At 43.0% G+C, this 23,726-nt stretch overlaps 2 protein-coding genes across 3 annotated transcripts; one reads left to right on the forward strand and one right to left on the reverse strand.

The window, feature by feature from the left end:
* The first annotated feature begins 4,609 nt into the window (after positions 1-4,609).
* LOC108030380 (protein sine oculis) lies at positions 4,610-23,353 on the forward strand. Its single transcript, XM_017103249.3, has 7 exons — positions 4,610-5,229; positions 9,571-10,047; positions 10,807-11,017; positions 11,111-11,238; positions 12,211-12,315; positions 12,514-12,569; positions 22,157-23,353. Exons 2-7 carry the CDS (start codon positions 9,715-9,717, stop codon positions 22,578-22,580), a joined length of 1,257 nt encoding a protein of 418 aa, XP_016958738.3. The 5' UTR covers positions 4,610-5,229; positions 9,571-9,714; the 3' UTR covers positions 22,581-23,353.
* LOC108030381 (uncharacterized) lies at positions 14,726-15,542 on the reverse strand. 2 transcript variants are annotated; one of them, XM_017103250.3, is made up of 3 exons: positions 15,375-15,542; positions 15,003-15,307; positions 14,726-14,943 (listed from the first exon to the last, which is right to left on the reverse strand). In XM_017103250.3, the coding sequence occupies exons 1-3, from the start codon at positions 15,414-15,416 to the stop codon at positions 14,838-14,840; spliced, it is 453 nt and encodes a 150-aa protein (XP_016958739.1). In that variant the 5' UTR covers positions 15,417-15,542; the 3' UTR covers positions 14,726-14,837. The 2 variants fall into 2 exon arrangements, with proteins under 2 accessions (XP_016958739.1, XP_016958740.1); XM_017103251.3 differs by having other exon boundaries at positions 14,726-15,307.
* Positions 23,354-23,726: the final 373 nt, after the last annotated feature.

Consider the following 23,726-nt stretch of genomic DNA (forward strand, 5'->3'; position numbering starts at 1 on the left):
ACGAACAGATGACCATTCGCTTTAACTTTTATTTAATTCGGGTGATTTTAAAAATGCCCAGCTGCTTATTCTTTTGGTTTTAAATGGCCAGATCTTTAAAATACCTATTTAAAAATCAGTAGGATTAAGTACACATCCTTCATATAAGCAGTAAAATTAGAGTGTACATTTTATTAAATTTAAAGTTACTTATAGTTAGTTATGAATTCTGCAAGGATTTCTTTCAAAGGTTCCCCAACGGAATCCAACACCACCTGGCAACCCTAATCAGCGCCTATCTTGGCCATAAACATATATATCCCCCGTGCTGGCCTTAAATTTCAGCTTTGGCGTCGGCTTCTCACGTCACACCCCCGGGACCACCTTGCAGCTGCTGCATTCGCTTATTTTCGTTCGTTTGTCATCATTTTTTCAATAAATTTCAATTTCCAGGCCTCAGGTCCCCGGACTCCAGCGGCAGAGGCAGGGGCAGAGGCAGAGGGAACCCGTATCGCATCCCATGGTATCGCATGGTATCCTTCGTCCGCTTGGACCGCCTGTGAAATCCGAAGTGTAAAATTGATTTAAATGGCTCGTGAGTGAAGGAGATAATTTTCAGTTGTCAGATGCTTGTAATATTTATGTGGCAGCGATTATTAACCCCCGGTCCGCAACCCCTTCCGCGTCCACAGGCCGGGTCCGTTGCCCGGCCCCGAGATCGTTTAATGTTACCTACGCGTGAAAATTACTTACTTGTCGACCGCTGCCCCTGCCGCCCATGGCACCCGGGGCAACGCTTAACTCATTTTTAATATGAATAATTGTGGCAAATTACAAGGCAATTGCACATGGCCCACACCAGCCACCTCGAAGGCGACAGCGAGTGAATGTAAGTCCGTAATTGAATTGGCGGCCAATTATCGGGAGGAGATTGTTCGGGGTTGGCGATGGGGCGCGTGAGAGAACTTTTGAATTTCCGGTGGGCTGTTGGGGAAGGAGTGTGGCCCAGGGGCCCATTAGTTCGTGTCCAGGAAGGCACTTTGGGTGCAAAACCCTTGGGTGCGATGGCATGCATGAAGTATATTATTTTATTATACCAATGGAGGTGTTACATCTATTCAGTTTTATGGGAGTTCCTACAGCCATGTATTCCTTTTGATATATTACTTATATTTATCCTAGAAAGACTGCTTTTAAATTTGTAAGTCTCTTGTACGTAACGTTCTCTAAAAGTTAGATGCACTCAAGAAGAGATGGGACATTGAAATACAAATCTTAGCTAATTAGGTGTACTTTTTAACACATTAACTCATTAATTGAAAGAGTTTAATATGTTATAAAAAGACGTAGGTTTTCATGAAAAATTATATATTCATATTCGATTTTCAAAGGTACTTGATCGAATATAGTATCATAATAACTTTCAATTATCAGAGAGCACCATTGAGGTAGGGATTCTCTTGGAATCCGTCGTCTTATTACCTTCTTATTTTTATGTTACCAATCCAGAATCAGGAATAAAAGTTGTGATATATATTATGCTTTCTTTTAAAAGAAAAACTAAGAGTACCCAATGCCAATTAGCAACATGCATCGATAGCACACTATCGGCATCCCTAATTTATGATCTACGCAGCGAATGAACAACTAATCCCGAGGAACTCAAAGCTAATTACCCACACGTACCACAAAAGGGGCTCGCTTCACGCAGTGCCGAGATTTATGGCGCAAAATTAATAATAATTTCAGCCGAATTAATAATGGCCAATGCAGCCTGCTTTATGGCCAGTTCCAGATGATTAACAATGTGCGCACGATTCCGAATGGAGGACCATAAAGTCCAGCACGATTTGGCTGTTTGTTTACCATTTCTAATAAGCGACTCCTCGGGCGCCTCGACTCCGGGTTCGGGTCGGGGTTGGGGTTGGGGTCCGGCGGATCTGTCGAGGGTCAGGGCCCGGAGGAGGGGCCTCATTGTTTGCCCCTCATGGGCTCCTCACAGCAGGTGTCCGGCGGAGAGTTTAGGGGCGCGTGTGCCAGCCTCGTTATTGTCTTCATTCTTAACACCAATGGGTATTCCGGGTATCGGGGGTACCCGGGGTATGCGGGGCATCCGGGGCCCCCCATCAAACAGATGACGATAATGGCACTTTCACCCCCTCCCCTCCAGGCAAGGGGTCAGCGTGGACCACAGAATTTGGTGTCGATCGCTGCATTGTTGGGTTTGTTGCCTCGTTTTCCTCATTCATGTTGGACAAGATTTTTATCGCACTTTTTCATTAACATTTTGTGGGATCTCGTATCTGTGTCCGCCGTTCGCTGCCTCCACCCAACTGTGTTTTATGCCCATCTTTATGTGTTTTCTGGTTCCTCCGGCATTCCCGACTGCTGTCGTTGCCGTCTGTCTTTCTAATTCGATTGAAATATGATCTGTTATTATGTAAATTTTACGATTTCCTAATTTTTTAACACTTATTTTGGTCACTCTGCTGACTGTCGAGGCCTGGCGCCAAAAACGTATCCGACGCTGTAAGTGATACCGAAACCGCCAGCGGGGGAGATCTTCGGTTAGGACCTGTGTGGGCAGTGGCCGATCTTGATTAGGTGCATCAGCCTGGCGCCCCATCAGTCCGTCAGCCTTGTAGGCTTTCGATCAAATTTCCCAGCTCCGTTTCCGAATTTGCATTTTGGGGGGTCCTCGGTGCGATATCCGTGGCACGCGCTGAGATCGAGCTACCGATAGATGGGGCTGTTTTCCAACAGAGAAGTGCTGATAATTATAAAACATTCAATTTTCATATAAACAATTTAGAATTCTCAATAAAAAAGTGCACATAGTTGTCCAAGATTTAGTTTTATATAGGAATAGTATATAGTAAATATTTGGAGTGCCTTAGCAAAAATGTGGGTGCATCATTAAAAATACATTTGCTCGCAGTATGATTTCTCTATTGTCAGAGTCTAGTGTCTTAAGCTTTTTGATTTCTGAGATTCCGAATTTTTATTACAGGCTCTACAAAATCCTGAATCTTTTTGTTCTCAAATTGTCCTATAAGACCACGTTTTTTCCTTTCCTTTTTTTCCTACTCGCAAACTAAAAGAAGCTTATTGCATTTAAGGTTTAAAATAGTCTCTGACCTGGAGGAATTTTGAGTTATTAAGAAGTCTAAAACAGAAATGATCCAGTACCTTTTTTCCGGTTCATATGTTCTTTTCAATAAGGCACAGATTTAGCTTACTTTTAAGCATCTAAATAATTAAATCCAAACTCTATTAATTTCCGAGTCGGAAAGACCAACAAGCTCAAGTGAAACTTAAGATGAATTAGTAACGCATTTCCGGCAGAGTTTTCGGAGGCGAAAAAAGGTAAAAGAAAAGCCAGTAATTGCAATTATGCATGAGATGCAGGTGGATAATTAGAATGGGATTGCAGGACTCGCAGGTACCGCACAGAGCATCCTTCCCTTCCCGGGAAGAAGGGGTTCCTGGGGAGGAGTTCCGATTGCCTTCCATTTCCGCCTTCCAATATGGCGGCCACTGCGCATGCGGTTCGCCACGAAGCGGTTTCCGCTGGCCAATCAGCAGGTTGTTGTTGCTCCACTGCGGCAGTGTGAGTGCGTGCAGGTGGCAGTGTGTGAGTGCCCGTCCGTGTGTGCGAACAGGTAATCCGGAGGGGGCGGTCTTTCATTCCAACCTGTTTGCCCGCTCTCTCGCTCTTTCGCACACTGCCCGCTGCACAGTGGCTGTCAAACTGTGTGGCGAGCGCACTGTGGGGCAAACAACCCTTTTTGTGGTAATGAGTTGTAATTTTTTGCACTAAGATTACGTTTTGTTAATACAGCTTAACGATTTAGAAATAACAAAATTATGCAATATTAATTAATTTCTCAATGTATCAAATATGTATATGACTGTGATGAACTATGCACTATGGCAGTGATTTCAAGCTATTTCTAATTTTTTATGTGCACTTCTTGTCAATGGCTTCATCATAAAAGAATAAATTAATATTTACAGAATTACTTTAAAGCTAGGAATTACTTATGAATAAGAAGAATTATAGATTAGCAATTTAAATTACTTAAATTAAGAATTTGCTGGACATTTTTAAATAAAGGGTTAAATCAATAGTCAGTTAGTTTTATATTTGAGTAACTATGCTTGTGGGTTTAAAGTGCGGTGCTGTCGTTGAAAATATATATTTTTTGTTTGAGTCTCACATACTCAGGAGAAAACGTTCTTTAAATCAATAAGATTTTTGTTGGAGATAAAGGAATCTATAAGTATTGTTGTTGTTGGGTTTTTAAAACATACTATATTTTACTTCTTTACCTATTGGCTCATTGAATTGTAAAATATGTTGAATAGGTGCTGAAGAAGGACAAAGGGATTGGTTACGCTCTTCAAATATGCCCTATGAAATGTTGATTTGCCCCACAGTGCACTGGGCCGCAGTTCACCCCCTGGCACTCTCTCACTCACACACTCACCGCGGCCGGCAGCCATCCCGCTCTGGCGCACGCACACCGACGGCGGCACCAACCATTTTCTGCTTTTCCGCTTCTCGGGGCTTTGTTTTTGGTCCGAGGCGGTTTGAGAACCGGAGAGTTCTCAGTTGTTTTCGAGATTCCGTCGCGAGCGGTTCGCTGCCCGACCTCCCCACGTCGCTCGCTCAACAGTGATTATACCAATAGTCCAGGCCGGATCCGGCGGCCTTTCGACGTCCGCGCACAAAGTTATATTTAATCCCGACTCCCTCCAAAAGCAATGCAAACGCACCAATTCAACGCACATAGAAACGGGAAATAAGCAAGGAAAACCAGCTAATCAATCAGCTGGCGGCCATTTTTGCTGGCACTATTTCAGTGCTGTCGTCGCAGGCTTCCCCTCCCCATTTCTGCAAGTGCAATTTGTTCGAGTCACGGCAGAACAGCGAAAAAGTTTCCGCGAGAGTATAATTTGCAACACGTGTTGGCCACAGTGCGTATGATAAATGTAAGTGGTGTTGTGCGCCCGTGATGCCCAGTGAGTGTGCGTGAGTGTGTGGCACATGGCTCCGATTTGAAGCGTTTGGCAAAATGCAAGTCGGCAAAAATCTTCGTTCACTTTGCCACCTATAACATTTGTGGATATCGCGCAACCAGCATCGGAGAGTCTAAGCAAAAGCACAAACCCAAACAAAATATAGTTTACTAACAAAAACTAAAAACAAACACGGATACGTATCAACAATAAATAATCAAACTACAGGTGAGCAACGGGATTGAGTTTCGACGGGTTTCCAGCTTGCCGACGGCAGAAAGTTTGCTCCTGAAATAGGGTCTTATAGAGGAAATGCCAGACATATACACCCGGAACTGGGACAGCCCATTGTCTGCATTGACAAAAACTAGATTTCGCGGTATTTTCTGAAACGGCAGATCTTTAAGATGCTTTTAAGCCCTCTAAAATACATTTGGATGCGCTAAATTCTTTAAAAAACATAGATGGGGAAATCGTAATTTACTTCTTCAACCATTATTGATTATTTTCAACAAAATAGTAGCAAATATATATATTAAAATAAATAAAAGAATATTTAACCTCCTTCTAAAAGGGAAAGGTGTAAATCAGAAGTATATATACAACGCAAAGTCAACTTAAAGTAATACGTTGAAATGATTTTATAAGATCTTTTATCTTACAAATATTTTTCATTTATTTAACAACTTAGGTATGTCCAAATGGCTGATATGGCAACTTAAAATTAATATTTTAAAATTAGAGAAAAACTTGTAATGCCTTGAATCAATTTAAATAAATTCTAATACTAAAATTAAGCATATTTCTATCTTTATTTTCCAGTAAAGTATTTTACATTTTATGTTAAAAAAATATTAACAATCCGTTTAAAATTTTCATTCGATTAAAACTACCTTAAGAACTTTGAGCTCAACTTTACTTCCCAAATTATAACCCTTTATGCTTTGTTATATATTTTAAAAACTAAGTTTTTGTGTAGTCTGAGTGTTTTTGAGTTCTTTTCAAGTGAGCATAACGAAACCATTTTCCTTCTTCTAATGGACCGATCTATCATCGAAGTCAATAGATTCACAACTTTTGGGCAATCTCAATGGGGTAAGGAGAAAGCCAAAGTGCAATTCGCTTTTTGGCGGCTGCGGCATTGGCGAATTCCAAATAGCCATGTTCCAAGCATCGGAAAAGCAACTCGAGGCACTTGAGAAATAATTCGGGGGGAACGAATCGCAGGAAAAGCACGAGAACTGCATGTTTACTTATATTTGGAAAGGAATACTTGTTTACACAGCGAATTCAGAATGCTCTTGTTCACCTCTCGATTGCCAGGCAGTTGGATACCGCAGATATTTTTTATTAATTAGAGGAAAATACGAGAATCGAAAGAGAATCCGTTTCCAGTTGTCATTCATTCATCACTGAGAAGTTTCACGCCCGTATCTCGAGGATACATCGTGTTTACTTGGGAAACAGTTCATTCCATTTCTCAGCCAGAAATTCAAAAAATTATTAACTTGTTGCTGAGAACTGTCCTGCAGAAGCATGGGAGCCGCGGATGAGTGGGTGTAGAACGACATTTGTCCGGTTAAATATGAGATTCGTTTCGGGGATTGGAAACGTTTAAATGATTTCGGCCAGCGCGTGTTTGTCGTCAGAGATCAGATGATTAATTGAGTGCGGAGACGGGAGCAGATGTTGCGTACGATTCTGTGTACCTATTTGTGGGAATATTTCGGAACATCTCGATCGGCCAGATTCCATCTCGGAAGTGGCCAAATTGACAAATTCGCGCATTCCATTCGCCGAGAGGCGGGCGAACAGATGCAGATACGCTAGCTTGGCCACAGGCACTTTGATCATTTTACGCACCGGCGTGCAGAATCCGCCGTAATTTGGGGGCAGGCTCCCAGCTTGCAACAAACTCACTTGAGTTTCATTCAAAACATTTGGGCAAATGTAGCGCAGCAAGGCGAAAAGTAGCAGCAGCGGCGGCCAGATACATGTGTGCACCCATTAAATTGACAAATTTCATTCATTACGCCGCGTTCTATTCGATTTCTTTGTGCGTCGGACTCCCTTCACGCGGCAATTAAACGGAAAATGTTAAAAATACACTTGGCCAGTGCCCACGAGCGAGTGTCTGTAGCTGTATCTGTATCTGCATTTGTATCTGGCACTGGCAGAAAGCGATTGTCTTGGGTCTGCTGTTCGAATTACCCGGAACGGGGGTTGGCCCACAACAGGTTGCTTGGCACAAGGCTCCCCGTTTCCATCCCCAGTCCCATCTCCTTTCGATTACATTGTATAAACACAGACGCCGGCGCAGATGATTTCGGTGTTAGTCGCGGAAAACAGATTTCGATGGCCAATGCTCCAAACTGGAGCTGGGGTTTCTTTGGAAAATCGGGGGCAAATCACTCGCGGAGCTCGGAACTCGGAGTAAGCTGCTCAGCTTGGGTGAGAAGATTTCGGATTTTATTGTAAGTTGACTTTGATTACAAACTAATTAGGTGGAACGCCTGCGGCCCCTGCACTCTTAACAATTCAATTTGATTAACAACCCAAAAGTATCTCGGAGTTGTGGGCACATCTCGTGGATACTGCTGCGATGGAAGCTTAGGTGTCCGCTTTCAGATTTCTCGAGATTCCCCCGCTCGCAGACAATAACACTCAAATTAAAATCTTATAAAAGTCAAAGAACAAACAACGCGGAGAAAGGGGAAAGGGAATGGAGGGCAAACACGACACAGAAACAGAAACAGAAATCCGATAGATAGATAAGGCGGCACTGGAAATAAATTACAAAATTTGTAAAATAAATTAAATTAATTTTATTCGAATGCCACAAAAGTCAGGCAGCAGGCGATAAGAGATCTCCCACTAGCCGGGGGAAATTGAGAGGCAGCCAAAAGATGCAGCCCGATATCAGATAGAATATCTTTCGTGGCTGCTGGTGTTCTTGGCTTTGGGCTTCGGGGGCAGAGATCGTTGGGATCGTTGGGACCGTGCAACGGTGCAAGGCCATAAACGTTGGTATGCTATCTGTGAGCTACTACTCAGAGCTTTTAAAAGGTTTATTACGAACTGAAGAGCCTCGAGTTCGGTTGGATTCAGATTCATTTCCCCATTGGGTCCTCTGCATTGTATCTGAATCTATAGCATACGAATACTATCCACTTGTGCGCGCTGGATTAGGCAAAACAGATTGAAAATTTATCGCGTATTTCGTTTCACGTTCGCATTTTGCTTGTTTACTTGCGTCAAACATGAAACAGGCCAACCAAAATACAAGCAACGAAGAGAAAAGCATAGCCAGCGCATTGAAGAAATGGAAAGAAATCTACGAGCTCTACGAGGAGGCGGCTGCGGGGGATCTATAGCGATCCTAGGCCGATGACTCAAGAGCAGCCAACTTGGCGTTGGTATTTTCGTTACAGCAGCAGCCAAAACGAAATCTCTATTTCTTGTTTTGTATATATAATCTGCCCGGCACGGCACACACGAGAACTGAAACTGAACTGAAAACAGATCCAAGAATATCTCGACTCGACGATATACGAGATATATGAGCGTCTGTGTGCGTTTCACCCCAATCGAATCGCCAAGGGGGCTGTGTGTCTATATCTATATCTGCATCTGTATCGGTTTATCTGGACAGTCTGGCCAAGAGCGCCGAGATCGATTGCAAATATCAAAACATCCGTAAAATGCACCCGGGATATTCTATCTGGGGGATACGTTCGGCAGCTCTCGCTCACTCCCGCGCAGCGCAGTGTCGTCGACGTCGTTGCCGCCGTTTGGTAATTTTAGAAATATTCTTAGAACCGAATACAGAAATCTGAAATCAGAGGAATACCGAAACACCGTGCGCCCCATATACACGTATATTGTGTAAAGAGTTTATTTTCGTAAGAGATCTCTCGGGATCTCGGGTGCGGACAGGTTAGAGATCTCTGCTCCGCCACGGCCAAACCATATTTCCGATAATCGAACATCCCGCATTAATAATTGCGCCGGAGCCTAGTTAATCATGTTTGACAACATGGGGTCGGGTGCGAGGCTTTGTTTTGATTTCCATTTCGATTTCTGATTTCCCAACTACTTATGGTTATGGGAACTCGAAGCAGACACGCTTGTTTTGTTTGGCATTTGTGCAGGTGTGGGGGCCGAAAATCATTTGCCATTCAATGGTAATTTCCACAGTTTTATGTGTCTCAATTAGCGTTGTTTCAATATTAATCGAAGCGGGCAATAAAAAGATGAAATCTGCTTGGGTTAATGAGATCGATAATATGGCGTGAATTTTCCTAAAATTTTATGTTGCAATCCGTGAGGCTTTTGGGTGGTAAAATCCGTATATATTAACAAACCCGGTTTTTCTGGTGTTTTTTTATAATATTTAGGAGCTATCACTACGCCAAAGATATACTTCTTACGATAAAACCAAATCATTTCAAGATAATATGACAAAACTGTATTAAAGTTACTGCCCTCTGCTTCCATTATGATCATCTTTATAAATATACTTAATATTCTCATAAAACTTATACAATCTCTTTACTTCTCTCATTGCAGCGCTCAAACAACCAAAGAACTAAGCAGATATTAGACTAGGTTAATCATTTCTCTAGATCGTCTGGGCTAACACTCTTAAAAGCCTATAGAGGAGTTCTTGAAATTGATCCCGCCACCCATCAGAGTCTCAGCTTCCCGCAGAAAATGTTACAGCATCCCGCCACAGATTTCTACGACTTGGCGGCGGCCAATGCGGCTGCCGTGCTCACCGCCCGCCACACGCCCCCCTACAGTCCCACGGGTCTCACGGGATCGGTGGCCCTGCACAACAACAACAACAACAGCGCCACCAGCAACAACAACAACAGCAGCAGCACCCTGGACATCATGACGCACAACGGCGGAGCAGGCGGTGGCCTCCACCTGAACAGCGGCAGCAACGGAGGCGGCGGGGTGGTCAGCGGGGGAGGCTCCGGCGGCAGGGAGAACCTGCCCAGCTTCGGCTTCACCCAGGAGCAGGTGGCCTGCGTCTGCGAGGTGAGTAAATAAGATGAGGTACTACAGTAATAGAGGTCCCTAATTTGAGTTCGATTAAGTAGTAAGATAATAAAAGGCTTTTAAAGTTGATCCTTAAACTGAAACTAAAAGGCTAATAGTATTCAGATCTCCCCATATTCTTCTTATTTCAATTAACAGATCCTACGCAGCAGAAAAACTTTAACTAATAAAGCTAGTATTATTCAGACACAATAATATTTATTATTATTATTTTGCATAAACAACTTTAAATATTCTAACATAGAATTTATTTTGCACATCAATCCAATTTTTGAAAAAAATGCCAGTCTTGTAGTTGTGAATAATGAAGATTGTGTTATGTATTTAAGTTAAAAGAAAATTACATTTTGACAATAGGATAAGGTATTGGTCATAAATAGAGTTCGGATATGATATAATTTATCTCGAAATAATCATTAATTTCATCGAAATTTGATATTTTTCTGACAAGTTTTATAGCAGACTTAAACTCAAACTAATCATTCACCTATAAAAAATTGCATTAGACTGAGTTAGCTTGGAATCAAATGCTTATTAAAAATCCGAGATAAAAACATATATTTTAAGGATCTATTTTATCCTTGTATATAAACTTTGGGAAAATGAAAGGGCCAGCACCAACTACGCTGATCTATTAAGACTTACCCCGAATTGAATGACCAAAAGTGAGGGGCCCTAAAGGGTGCCATTCGTATAAACCTTCTTTAATCGATCCAACCCGACCAATTCCCCGCACAGGTTCTGCAGCAGGCGGGCAACATCGAAAGACTGGGCCGCTTCCTCTGGTCGCTGCCACAATGTGATAAGCTGCAACTGAACGAGTCCGTGCTGAAGGCCAAGGCGGTCGTTGCATTCCATCGCGGCCAGTACAAGGAGCTGTACCGCCTGCTCGAGCATCACCACTTCTCGGCCCAGAATCACGCCAAGCTCCAGGCCCTGTGGTTGAAAGGTGAGCCTCGGAGGAGCGAGCTCCTCGCGTAACCCCAAAAAGTGTTCCGAAGGCAGAAACAAAAACGAATTCTCTCTCCCTCCGCCCGTGTAGCGCATTATGTGGAAGCCGAAAAACTGCGCGGAAGACCCTTGGGTGCTGTTGGCAAATATCGTGTTCGCCGTAAATTTCCCCTGCCCCGCACCATCTGGGATGGCGAGGAGACGAGCTACTGTTTTAAGGTGAGTTCGCCGTGCTCGGCCGGGCTGGGGAGGGTCCGAGCCCAAGTCGTCCTGGGCCGCTTTCCATTTTAATTGTGGCAAGCGCGGAAATCGTACAACTGCCCGCTCGCCTGTCCGATTCCATGGACTGCAATCGCCCGATTTCGCTGGGGTAACGCCTCTGGGCTTATCGGAGGCACGTCCTGGGCAGGAAATGTTTTGTTTGCTCTCTGGCGGGCTTTCGGTTGATTCAAGTGATTATGGGAAGGTCGGCTCAGTTCTAGGGCATCCTCAAAGACTATCAGTGTAAAATGTATACTTGCCAGTATCGAAAAGGAAATGTCATCTCCGTTAAATTGATAAAAAAATAATATATACTATAAAAGAGTAGTAACTCTCCTAAATACCTTTAGTGAATTCCGCTAAGCATCGGGATAAGTATCACAAAAGTTGATAAAACAAATATTCTAGAATTATCAATTATTTTAAAACTGTTAATCATTGTTTAATATAAAAAAGTTTACTGAATTTTTAAGATATTTTGAAAAAAATGAAAGAGGCTGAGAGTCCGTTCCAACCTATACAATTTTAACTGTAGTCACACACAAAAAATCCCTGTAAGGGTTTTTAAGGGGCTTACTTATAAGTATAGGTAAATAATTTTTTAAAGAGATATTTAAATTACTAAGCATTGTAAAGGGAGGAAAAATGGTATAGCGTATCTAAAGTAATCATGTTCAGTACCGCACACCGGAAAAAGGTTAAAATCGAAAATATTCTTAAAAGCATAAGAAAGTATACGTAAAAAATACCGAAATTGTAATTCTTCTTCAATATAGAAGGTTAAAAGGTTACAAATGTATAAGAATAAAAGCGGTAAAAAAATTTAATTAAAATTGACAATTTTTCAGTATTTTAACTCGTTTTATGTTTACATTTTTGTTTAATCTTTTTATGATTATTATGATCTGATTTGAATACATTCTTCCTCAGGAGAAATCCCGCTCGGTACTGAGAGACTGGTACTCGCACAATCCGTACCCGTCGCCACGGGAGAAACGCGACCTGGCGGAGGCCACAGGACTGACCACCACGCAGGTGAGTCGCTTGGCGCTGCCAAAAACTAGGGACTCAAACGGCAGAAGTGAAGCGCAAATGTCAAACGCATCTTGTGACAAATTTCAATTGAAATTCCTCGGCGATGCCATCTTCCACATGTTAATTGCATCTCATTAATCATGGGACAGAGCTGCGAGTGTTTACAAATGTCTCAGAGCTATTTTTATGCTTTTACAGGTTTCCAATTGGTTCAAGAATCGACGACAAAGAGACCGGGCTGCCGAACATAAAGAGTGAGTAGCGCATAACTGATTGCCATGTGATTCACTGGGGAGAATGAGATATTTTTATACAATCTATATCTAGATGGGCCATATCGGTGGCGTACGTATAACTAGGTGCATATATCCATCTGACAAGTGTCAACGCGTGCAAGGCACCGCTAAAATAATATATTAATTTGCATTTAAATTTTCAATTACAAAAGCTGACGGCATTTACTTTCAAGGTCGTCGAGTGGGCGGTGGGCGGCGGTGGGCGGCGGTGGGTGATGAGGTGGCTGGCTAATTAGTGCCAAGGACATCTCGCAACTGGCACACGCTGTGGTGGACGGCAGGGGGTGGGGTTTGGGGGCCGGGTCGAGAGAAAAGAAAGAGTCGCTGACAAAGTCATTAACATGCTGTTCCAAATTCCAAAATGATCCTACATATTTATTTTATTTTTATTTGATTTGTTGATGTTTGCTCTTCGGTGCGCATGTATGTGCATATCTCCGGCATATGTCTCGCAGGCCTCGTCACTAATTAAAATCCCCAGTCCTTCCCTTTCCCTCCGCCGATTTCCCCTGAACATCTGCATTTCCGCTTAAGCAAATAGTTTCCAGGCAGTTGTGGCACTCCCTTCGGATTCCCTCCTCTTCCCATCGGCGGAGAGATCTTTGGCCGCTGATAGGAGATGTTCCTTCTTAAATATTAAACATCCTTTGGCCGACTGGCATCCTTTTGTTTGTCCTTTCGAGACGGCTTGGGTCCTGGCTGGAAGTCATGTGAAGTGCAAACAGTCACAAAATGGGTTTTTTCAAGTGGCGGCATTCCGTCCTTTACCATTCGAGACCCACCCATCCGGCCAGCCATCATCATTAGCGGGTAAATTGCCAAAAGGCCCAAAACTTTCGCCGGGATAGTTCCATTATGCTAAATGGTATATCACTTACGAATTCGCGCTCACGAACGGCGAGCGAAGAGCGAGAAATTGTCGTAATAAAAGTGGTAAAAAGCGAAATAATGCAAAAAATATTATAAATTGGATGCCGTGGCAACCGCAAGGCACACTCATGCAAAAGTATCTCACAGATACACGCTCGTTCGCGGCGATAGTTTGCCCCGCCATGCCCCGCGCACTGCGTACACTTCGCCTCCTGGCCGGTAACTTGATATATGTTTATGGCTGTTGCCTCGATGAGCAACTCAGTGTGCTGCTACTTTAACTTTTTCATATTGTTTTTTGCTCCTCTTTTCTTCTTGCCTTATTTTTGCTTTGCATGAGGGTGTGTATCTATGTTCCATGCAGCTTTGTGGCAGCCAGCAAACCACAACGGCGCCAAATCTGAATCTAAAGCGGCACTTTGAACAGCCCAGCAACTGCCAAAGTGGTTATTGTTTGAATAGGCACTACCACACTGCCACCTTTGCAAGGGCCCGAGGAGAACGGCGATCGGATTCGGGCTCGTATCTAGGTAGTTGGAGTGGAGTGAAATCTGTCTGAGCTACGCCTGGGCGATCTAGGATATGGAAAGGTGCCTTATCGAATCAATTTCGGGACTGAAAAGGGTTGTGGTCAACTTGTCGAATATTAAGTTTATTTATGAGATACTTTTTTGGGACTTGTCTATTGATTGCTTCTTTCTGAGAAACCAAGATTTGTTCAAAAAACAATGTTCAATGCTCAATCAGCAATACTTAATGAAATCGGACTAGTTTTTTTTTTAATTTAAATTTATATAAACTAAGTTGGCATACAAAATTGTAAAGCACTAAAATAACCCTTTAAAGAGATATTCTTATCTGATTCTTAAAAATAACGACATTTTTTGAGTTGAACATGTTTTTATTATGCTTAAATAAAGTTTCACTGGTGGTATTTACATTCCTCAACTCTAAACTAAGTCCCGTCAGTTTCACTTTTCTCTCCTTACCATTTCGTTCTCAAATTGAGACCATTGATACCAAAATGTACTTACACGGTTTTCAGCAACAAATGTTCTCAAGTTAAGAACAATGTACTTTAATATTTCCTACTGCGTGTATTTTGTAAAGTCAAAAAACCTCTTTTGAAAAATTTTAAAAATATCACGTTCTTCTCAAATTGTGACCATTGATACCAAAATGTACTTACACGGGTTTTAAGAAGGAATGTTCTCAAGTTAAGATCAATGTACTTCATTAGTTCATTCTGTGTGTGCAAGCGAGCCTTATAAAGAACAATTTACTGGAAGTTTATTGCCAGGAAAGTGATACCAGATAACTTTTCAAGAAGATATGACAACACAACCCAACAAGCAGTCAGTTTTCGAACTCCCCCTCAAGGGGGATCGGCAAGTACGGATCGATTTTGTGGCGATCTTGGCTCAGCTGAAGATGAAGCACAGCGCCATGCGCATATAGTCGACTGTCGAAGATATGGCGGTTAAAATGACGCGGTACCTGTCGATGTACATGGTCACGAACAGCAGATACTTCTTGTTGGTCACCTCGGTGCGCCACACGTGATTGGCGGCCCCCAGAAGGTCCCAGTTGGGTGGCGGCACCAGGCCGAAGTGCTCCTCGCCCACGTACTGGAGGATGCCGTAGTAGACCATCAGGACGAACAGTGGGTACAGTATGGGCAGCATGAGGAAGAAGAGCACCACGCAGCTGTACAGGAACTTTATGATCGTCGGAAAGGGCATGGGCTGCATCCAGATGTCGAAGTAGTGCTCCACCAGCGGCTGCATGTAGTACACCAGCTTCCCAGGCCTCGATACGGTCTTCCACTGGTTTAAATGGGGATAAACAGAGCTTAACTCCTGGTTTTCCGATTGGAGATCACAATGTACTCACTGCCTTGCGCTTGTGGATCGCCTTTCGCCAGGTCTTGTGCATATTTCTTGCTTTGGAATTTTTCGCGAATAAAATTTTGATTGAATTTAAGTCAAAGCCTCCTGATTAGTGTTGGAAATAGCATCTATGTTTTTTGATTGTATCGGGGCTTCCAAAACGTCTATAACACCGATGTTTTTTTTCTGTTCATAGAATATTTCCACTTATCTAGTCAAAAAGGTCTATGAAGCATACAACTTGACTCTTCTGATTGCCATAAATTATTCCTTCCATTTTGGTAGCCTGATAAAATGGATCGCTAAGTTAAAGAAGTAGAAGTCCTAAGTCCGTGTCCTGCACTAAGTTACAAAGTTTTAGCTGAAATTGTAGTGTCTTTGACACTTTTTATCGATAGTTTAGGAATAAAGAAGAAATCCTTATTCAAAAAGTCATTTTCTTAACGTTCTTAAAAAACATTAATTTTAAACGCTGGATTTCATTAAATTAATCGAAAATAAACAAACATGGATGCTCTTCCAGAGCTTAGGTCAATATCAATATCGGGTTTCCATCGCTTTGTTAGATCCAAAGTTGGGTGAAAAGTTTAAAAAACGAACTCAAACAGCCCAAACGTAATTTGATATTATCTTTTAAAAAGCTTGTTCAATAACATTATGGTATTTCGAACACTATGGTATTACAAATACCCGATTAATGACCTTAGGTCATGTAAGATATCGCAGCATATTTCTTAAGTGTGTTAAAATATATTACAATGTAAGAACAAATTTAAGAGATTTTATTCAAAAAGTAATGAATATTGTAAAGCACTTGTTAGTTATATATGCTATCGATATTATCCTTACATACCCATTGTTAAGGGTATTAATTTTCAGTTCAGGGTGAAATGAATGAAAACTAACAATTAATATATTTTAATGGCCGTTAGGGAGAATTTTTTTATTCCCAAACATAGGTTCACCTAGCACTCTTTGAACCCTCTAACGTGTGTTAAAATCGAACTCAAGAAGCATCTTTGCTCCTTCGTTGATTTAAGGACTCGTTTGTGGGGAAAAGGAACTCAGGGGCCATTTCAACTGGATTTGATTGATCTGCCTGGCATTATGAGCCATATCTACGGGAATTTCAGTGCTGAAGGTTTCCCTACTTTCCTCCCCTCACTCACTCACACAATCCCAGTGGCAGACTGTCCCTCTTTCTCTATATACTCGCACTCGCACTACCGAGGCGACCCAGTCCGAGTTCCACTTCCAGTTCCAGTGCCAGTCCCAAGACCGTCCCATCCCACCGGCCCACTCCGCACTCCGCCTCCCCATCCCGGGTCCGCATCTCCCTCCAGACATCGTCATCATTTTGCGTTCGTCGAATGCCACGGTTGGCTGGAGGGTAGCTGGCCAGGGTATCGGGTTACCACAAAATGTGCGTGTGTTCTTTATTCGTTCGCCCTGACAACCCCCCGCTCCAGACCCCGCCAGCACGTTATTCATTTTTATTCGTTTTATTGTACATTCTGTTTTTATTATTATGTATTTTGCGCTTTTGCCCGTCCGAGACTGAGGCTGAGGGCCTCGTCTCCGCATCTCCGCATCTCCGCGGCTCCTCTCCGGGCCCGGGCCTTTGTGTTTGTTTTCAGTTCCCCAGTGCGGCTCTCGTTCTCGTTCCCTTTCCCGATCCGATGGCGTTGATAATGATGTTGTTGGTGATGATGGACCGGTTGGTGGTACGGAATCGCTCGGAGGCGCTTGCCATCAGCATTGACATCCGCGGCAGCCCATCTCCATCTCCATCCGCATCTCCGCACCTCACTTTTCCGGGGAGTGGGTGTCAAGTGCACGCTCTCTTGACAATAATTAGATCTCATCTGGGGCTGACACAAAAGCTCTCTGAAATAGGCAGAAAAATGTATAGTTTTTGAGGTATTTTTAAAGTTTTAAGCTCAAAATGTTCTTGATTGAGAACCAAAGTCAACTTGAGTATGTATCGAAATCAAATCATTGAAATTATTTAGTTCCTACCTTTTCGTTCTTGCATTAAGACCATTTGCCGTCAGAGAAGAACAATTTTATTTACACATTTTTCAAGAGCGAATGTTCTTAATTCAAGAACAACGTACTTAGGTATTTCATTTGGGGGCAGACAAAAAAGCTCACTAAGCAAGGAATTAAAACATATAGTTCTTGAATAAGTAAAAACGAGAAACTGTAGCCATACCAAACATAACATTTTTTTAGTTTTGAGCTCAAAATGTTCTTGAATGAGGACAACTATCAACTTGATAATATATCGAAAAGAACTCATTGAACTTTTTTAGTTTCTATTATTTTGTTCTTAAATTAAGAACATTCATCATAAAATAAGAACATTTTTACTTATACAGGTTAAGACCAATTGCTCTTATTTCAAGAACAATGCACTTGATCTTCTCTCTCTCTGTGTAGTTGGGTAATTTACATTTTGGAATTCGTTATCTTATTGTTAAGGAGTGCAAAAAGATTTGCTTTGCTTCTGCGGCTCAGCTACTCCTCCAACTTGACCTCAGCAAAGGGTTTCTACGGCTTCCCCTAGGCCCATCCACCTAAGCCTTAAATCGCTGAAAAGACTTGGGGATTACATAAAAGTGTGGTTAGTCAGCGGGGGGCTGGAGACTCGATTTTTCTCCTCGGGCACCATCTGATCCGCCTCGGGCAGGGCAATTAAAAGGCCACAAAATTATAAAAAACTGTCAAAACAATCCTCGGCCAGCATAAAATGCTCCACACGCCACACATGCTCCGGACACAGGTATGCTTGTACTCTCCACCTTCGACTTTGGGACGTCCAGTTCGGCGCACTGATAATAAAATATCTTATAACGATGACAGCGCTGGTCTCGGACTTTGGGTTAATCTTTGGCATCTTACATAGTTGTAGACAATGGCACAATGCCCGGGCAGACGATGGCTAGACGAAAATCGAAATGAAAATGAAAACGAAAACCCCAAGCCCCAGGTGAGGCCCCATCCCATCCTCTGGGTTTTTGAGTGTCAGAGGGTCGCCACGAACATTAACAACAGCCACACACATGCGTAAATTAAATGATAATTTATGATCAACACCTTTTCAGATTCCACTTATGGATCGCCGTTGCCCGTTTAGTTGGGTGTCCTGCTGAGCACACGTCCCGAGATTTGTGTACCGATCGCGCAATGCGATAACTCAACCTGTTCGTTCGCTCTCGGCCGATCGCCCCGATCTTCCTGGTCTTCCCGATCCCCGAGATCCCAGCCCTGAGCCAAGTTTTTGAGGGCCCGGGCTTGTTGGTTTTTTAGGATTTATTGGCTTATAATTTTTATTAGCAATGGAATTCCTGGGAAGGCCCAGGCCAGCCCCTCCTCTCTTTCGTGTGAAAGTCGTGGAGTTATGTCATGGGACATAACTATAGCATCAGTTTAACTATTATTATATCTCCAAGATATTCGGGTCGTTTGCATATGGACAACTCACTCACGTGGCAAACTTGTTCTGGCCCTAACCCATCCTACCTCTCCAAAGTACCCCTCGCCGTTTCCAGTTAAGCATAATCCGATCATACATTATTACCAAGCTAATGAATCTGCTTAGGACAGACTCCGGCCGAAATGTCTGCGGCTACGAAAAATCAATTGAGCAAACAAGTAAAAATTAATTCCCCCTCAGTGGGTACAGACCCAAAAAAGCAGGCCCCAAGGCAGGGATAGAAAAGCCCGAAGAACCTCTGTGCAGGGGGAGACCACACACAGCGATCTGGAGACCCAAAACCTGCTTCTTCTTCTGCGGTTCTGGCTCGAATTTGTTAAACCCTATGTGACATTCACTTCTGGCCCAGGGAACTGTCCTTGAGCCGCTCTGCTCCCGTCCGATATGGGAAAACCCAAGGGAACTGAGGCATTTTGTTTATAGTGGGAGGGGGGGGCCATGCCCACAAGAGTGGGCGCTGTCTGTCTGTATGTGTTAATAAGTGTTGCAGAGGCCCGGGAGAAGGGAAACTACGGAACTCTGGTAATTCGATATCATTGTTTATATGCTGCTGCTGCCCTTTGTTTGCTCCCCACTTTTCGCTCTCGGCTGGGATGGGCCTTTTCTCATGCTTGGTGTGCTTAGGCCATCGATTTTTGCCTTGGCCAGAACGAGCGTTACTTTAGTGTCCGCAAATGGAACCCTGAAAGTCGGAAAATTGGGGGAGTACTGCCCGTCCATCAAAACCAAATGTCATATGGTCCTACGCCCACCAAGTTCAAGTTCATGCAAACGCTGCAAGAAACAATGGCCTGGCATCGCCGCTGGTGGCTGCCACTCGCGGGATAGGATCTACAATTACATGATTGCCGATATCGCACAGCTGCGCCATATGTGGGCCCCCAGAACCACTGGCTCTGGGTCTCGGCTCTGCACCCAAGCCCGCCTGGAATCCGCGGCAGCTGGGGAAGTGGAGTCAGCAAATAGCTGGGAGGTGTATCTGCCGGGTTCGGGATCGCCATCGCCATCGGCAGTGTCCTCTGTCTCTGTCCCAGAGCGCCCGATCGCAAATTTGTCGAGTGTGCGCTTAAATGTTTTGCATTGCTGGTTTCGATTCTCATACCCTCGGTTATCCGGTTTCCTCCGCTGACTAAATGAATTTGTTCAATCCGACTTAATCCCTTAAATACAACACATGTGGCACTTAGAGTCAAGTTTTGTGCTTAAGTATAATCATTATCTGTCAAGTGCCTTTCGAGTACTATAAAAAGCATCTCAAAGTCGTAAGGAAACTTTTTATAATCACGAGTGCTGCTTATGAATTTCTTAATACAATTCAGCTCTAACCAGTTTTGCTTTTTTGAAATGGGAAATGTGTGTGATTGGTACTGTGTTTAAATAAATAATCGAATTAGTGTCTTTAATTGAATTATAAAAATGAAAAGTCAAGTGGTTTTTAATCAATATAATACAGTGATAAATCTTGTCTTCCAAATTCTCTTGCTTTCTTCATTTTTCGCAAGCAATAGAATGTTATAAGATCTTCATAGTGTTCTTTGAGATCTTTTTGTTTTTCCATATGATGGATATGCACTATAAAGTCAGTATTAAGTAGATACATCAGGTATATCTATCAGAAGACTATAACAAGAATTCTAGATCCTAGATTCCTAACAAGAATTCTAGATCCCTAACGAACAAGATCAGTCTGTTCTTGAAGACTTCGATTTCTCTTCTTTATATACTGACAGACAGTACTTACAGATACATCAGTTATATCTATTAGAAGTCGGATTAGGGAGATTTGTTTGTTCCTGTTCCTAGCAAGAATGATCTTAAAGGCAAAGTCTGTCGCCAAAGTTTTCGGATTCCCCAATCTTGACAGGGTATTCAGACTTTAGTAGGCATATTCCTGGCGTTGCCCCACGTTGTTTGTTGATGTTGCCCAGTGCTGTCATCAATTTCCTCGCAAACTGGTTCTGCGATGCGGCTGCTGATAACCGCTTACTGATTGTGCTCGGCCATGCAATTGGCGACAAGATTAACACTTTGCCGATGATTGCTCGAGTTCCAGCCTTGTTATGGCCGTGTACTAGCCATTTAGCCATTATCTGGTGATTCCATCCCCGGGGGACGTCCTACATTAACCCCAAAGTGCGGTCCGCCGACTCTCGATTGCCATTTGTGGAATTAGCCACAAATGATAAAAGTCAAGCTGCTTAAGGCGGCAGTGGAAGGGGCTGCCAGGCACCCCCGAAACAATAGTCGCACCCACTTGAACCCATGGAAAGCGAAGTGAAATCAGATGCTTCGCATCCGAATGCTCTGGGGAGCGCATGCTGTCCCGCTCGAGCCGTCCATGACCCTCTCACTTCCTCCTGCCGAGAGTCCCGGGGCGGGCAACACCTCAGAGGCGAACATGATACCATTTATAGAAACGCGAGCGGCAGACGATTTCCTTCCGGAATTCATTTCAATTGCAATTGCTGTGCCCCCTGTCATCTGCAATTTGTCATTTGTTTATAAATAAATTATGCGCTCCACGCACGAGTGTGTGGCTGTGTTGACAGCAGTAAATTAGTTGCAGCAATTGACACATTTTAAAGTAAGCGACGCTGACATCCAAGAGGCATATGCTGGGGTCACAGACTCAGCCAGCGATGGCAGGGGGTCAGAGCAGGCGTTTCCACTTATTTTCAACCGCGTTAGGATAGAAATATATCTTGGAAAGCCTCTTTGGTCGCTCATTGCATAGGGGAACTGACATTTTCATAGATGTACTTGTTAATAAACGAAATTAAATAAGTTTCATTAAAGAGTTTACAATTTGGATTTTTACTTTGGAAAGTATTAATTGAATACATATTTTATGGACGCCAAATCAATAGTAAATAAATGATTTTATAAAAGTTTCTATTTTATGAATATTTATTCGGTGATTTCACGACTTAATTACTCAAGCCATTCGTCTAAAATAATCAATTAGTGGTACTATTGTCTTAAAATAATATTTTTTAAGAAGCAAAACGAACAAACGAACTTCCTAGGTCAATTTGCTCAAAGCAGTTAGTTATGCAACCATAAAAAATAATCAATTAAATAAAAATAATAAACAAAATAGTAAGCAGTACAGTAGTAAGTCGATATAGTAGTCTATGTATAATCTTGGGTTTCCTTTTAATGTTAAAAGTGAAGTGTTTTTGTTACTGTGAGTAACTTTTTCGTTGGTCCACCATTTTTTGGTCGATTTATTTTTGCTATTTAATGTCCAACCCTCTAACATCTCCATTTCCCCGTTTCCATTGCAGCGGCTCCACGGACAAGCAGCACCTGGACTCCTCCAGCGACTCGGAGATGGAGGGCAGCCTGCTGCCCAGCCAGAGTGCGCAGCAGCAGCAGCAGCAGCAACACTCCCCCGGCAACAGCAGCGGCAACAACATCAACAACGGGCTGCAGCAGCAGCAACTGCAGCACGTTGCCGCCGAGCAGGGCCTGCAGCACCACCCACACCAGCAACACCCCGCCAGCAACATCAGCAGTGTCGCCAGCAAAGGGGGCAGTGGCGTCGGCGGCGGCGGCGGCGGTGGAGGGGGCGTGAGTGCGGCAGCCGCTGCTGCCCAGATGCAAATGCCCCCGCTCACCGCCGCCGTGGCCTACTCGCACCTGCACAGCGTGATGGGGGCCATGCCCATGACCGCCATGTACGACATGGGCGAGTACCAGCACTTATGATTCTAGTTGGAGGCGGCTGCTGCCGCCGGCGGCAGTGGCGGGGTCAGCGGAGGAGTCAGCGGAGGGGTCGCCGGAGGGGTCACCGCCAGCGGCAGCAACATCGCCTGGCAGCAGCGTCAGCGCCACCAGCAGCACCAGCAGTCCGAGAGCTTCTACTTCTGAGGATAGTTACTTAGCAATATCGGAATCGCCGCAGTCCGTCAGCATAGCAACTCAAATTTTACATATCGCTCGATTACTGAAAGGCTATCATGACTGAATCACTTCGAAGTCGGGGGGAAATCCACAATTATAGGGAAGCCCTAGCAGCATTGAGTTCTTATTTTCCCACACCATGCTAAGAGATCGCATCCTAAAACCCTTACAGAATATTAGTATAAAGTAACATTCATCTAAAACTTCGGATATCCCCAAAGAAATCTTGATTTCAGGCCTGATAGCACTTCAGCAACTAACCGATATGCAATCACATAGTAACTATCACACTTCTGGATAACTTGGCATTTTCCGCAGCGAGAGATAGAGAGACAGCTTTTGGAAAAACTCCAGAAGGACACACTTGAACTATGATTACTGCATCGATCTGTGTAAATAACTAGGCTTTAGTTTTAGTACGGTTGGACGGCCGACCGAAATGCAAATCAAATCGAAACGTGCAAAAATTATACATATTTAAACCTACGTACATGCATAAAGTATACACTTTTAATTGTAGACTCTAGTAATTCTATTTTTGTTAAAAATAAATTCTATTAAATTATTTTCAAATGCAATTGACAACGGAGAAGAGTTCATTTTGGAAAGTGCAATTTCAGGTTTATGGTAAGTGACATTACAGATAGTTATACCCATTGGTAATCGAAAGGAAGGTGTTTAAAAACTACATTGAATTTATATTTTATAATCCTATTCATTAAATTTTAAGAGGTTTATTTATAATAAATAATTATTACATCAAGGAATCAACAGAGCTCTAGAACATATGTTTATAAATATTATGATTCCACGAAGAATTAAAAAGTTCTAGATAATTATAAACAAATATTTAAATAGGTTGATATTAAAAATTAATAGCATCTATTATTTTTTTGCTTAATAACCATCTTCCCTCTCCCTAATGAAAAACCTGGCTATGTACCAGGTAAG

Source organism: Drosophila biarmipes, chromosome 2R (genome assembly GCF_025231255.1).
Source record: "Drosophila biarmipes strain raj3 chromosome 2R, RU_DBia_V1.1, whole genome shotgun sequence".
NCBI classification, from domain to species: Eukaryota; Metazoa; Arthropoda; class Insecta; order Diptera; family Drosophilidae; genus Drosophila; species Drosophila biarmipes.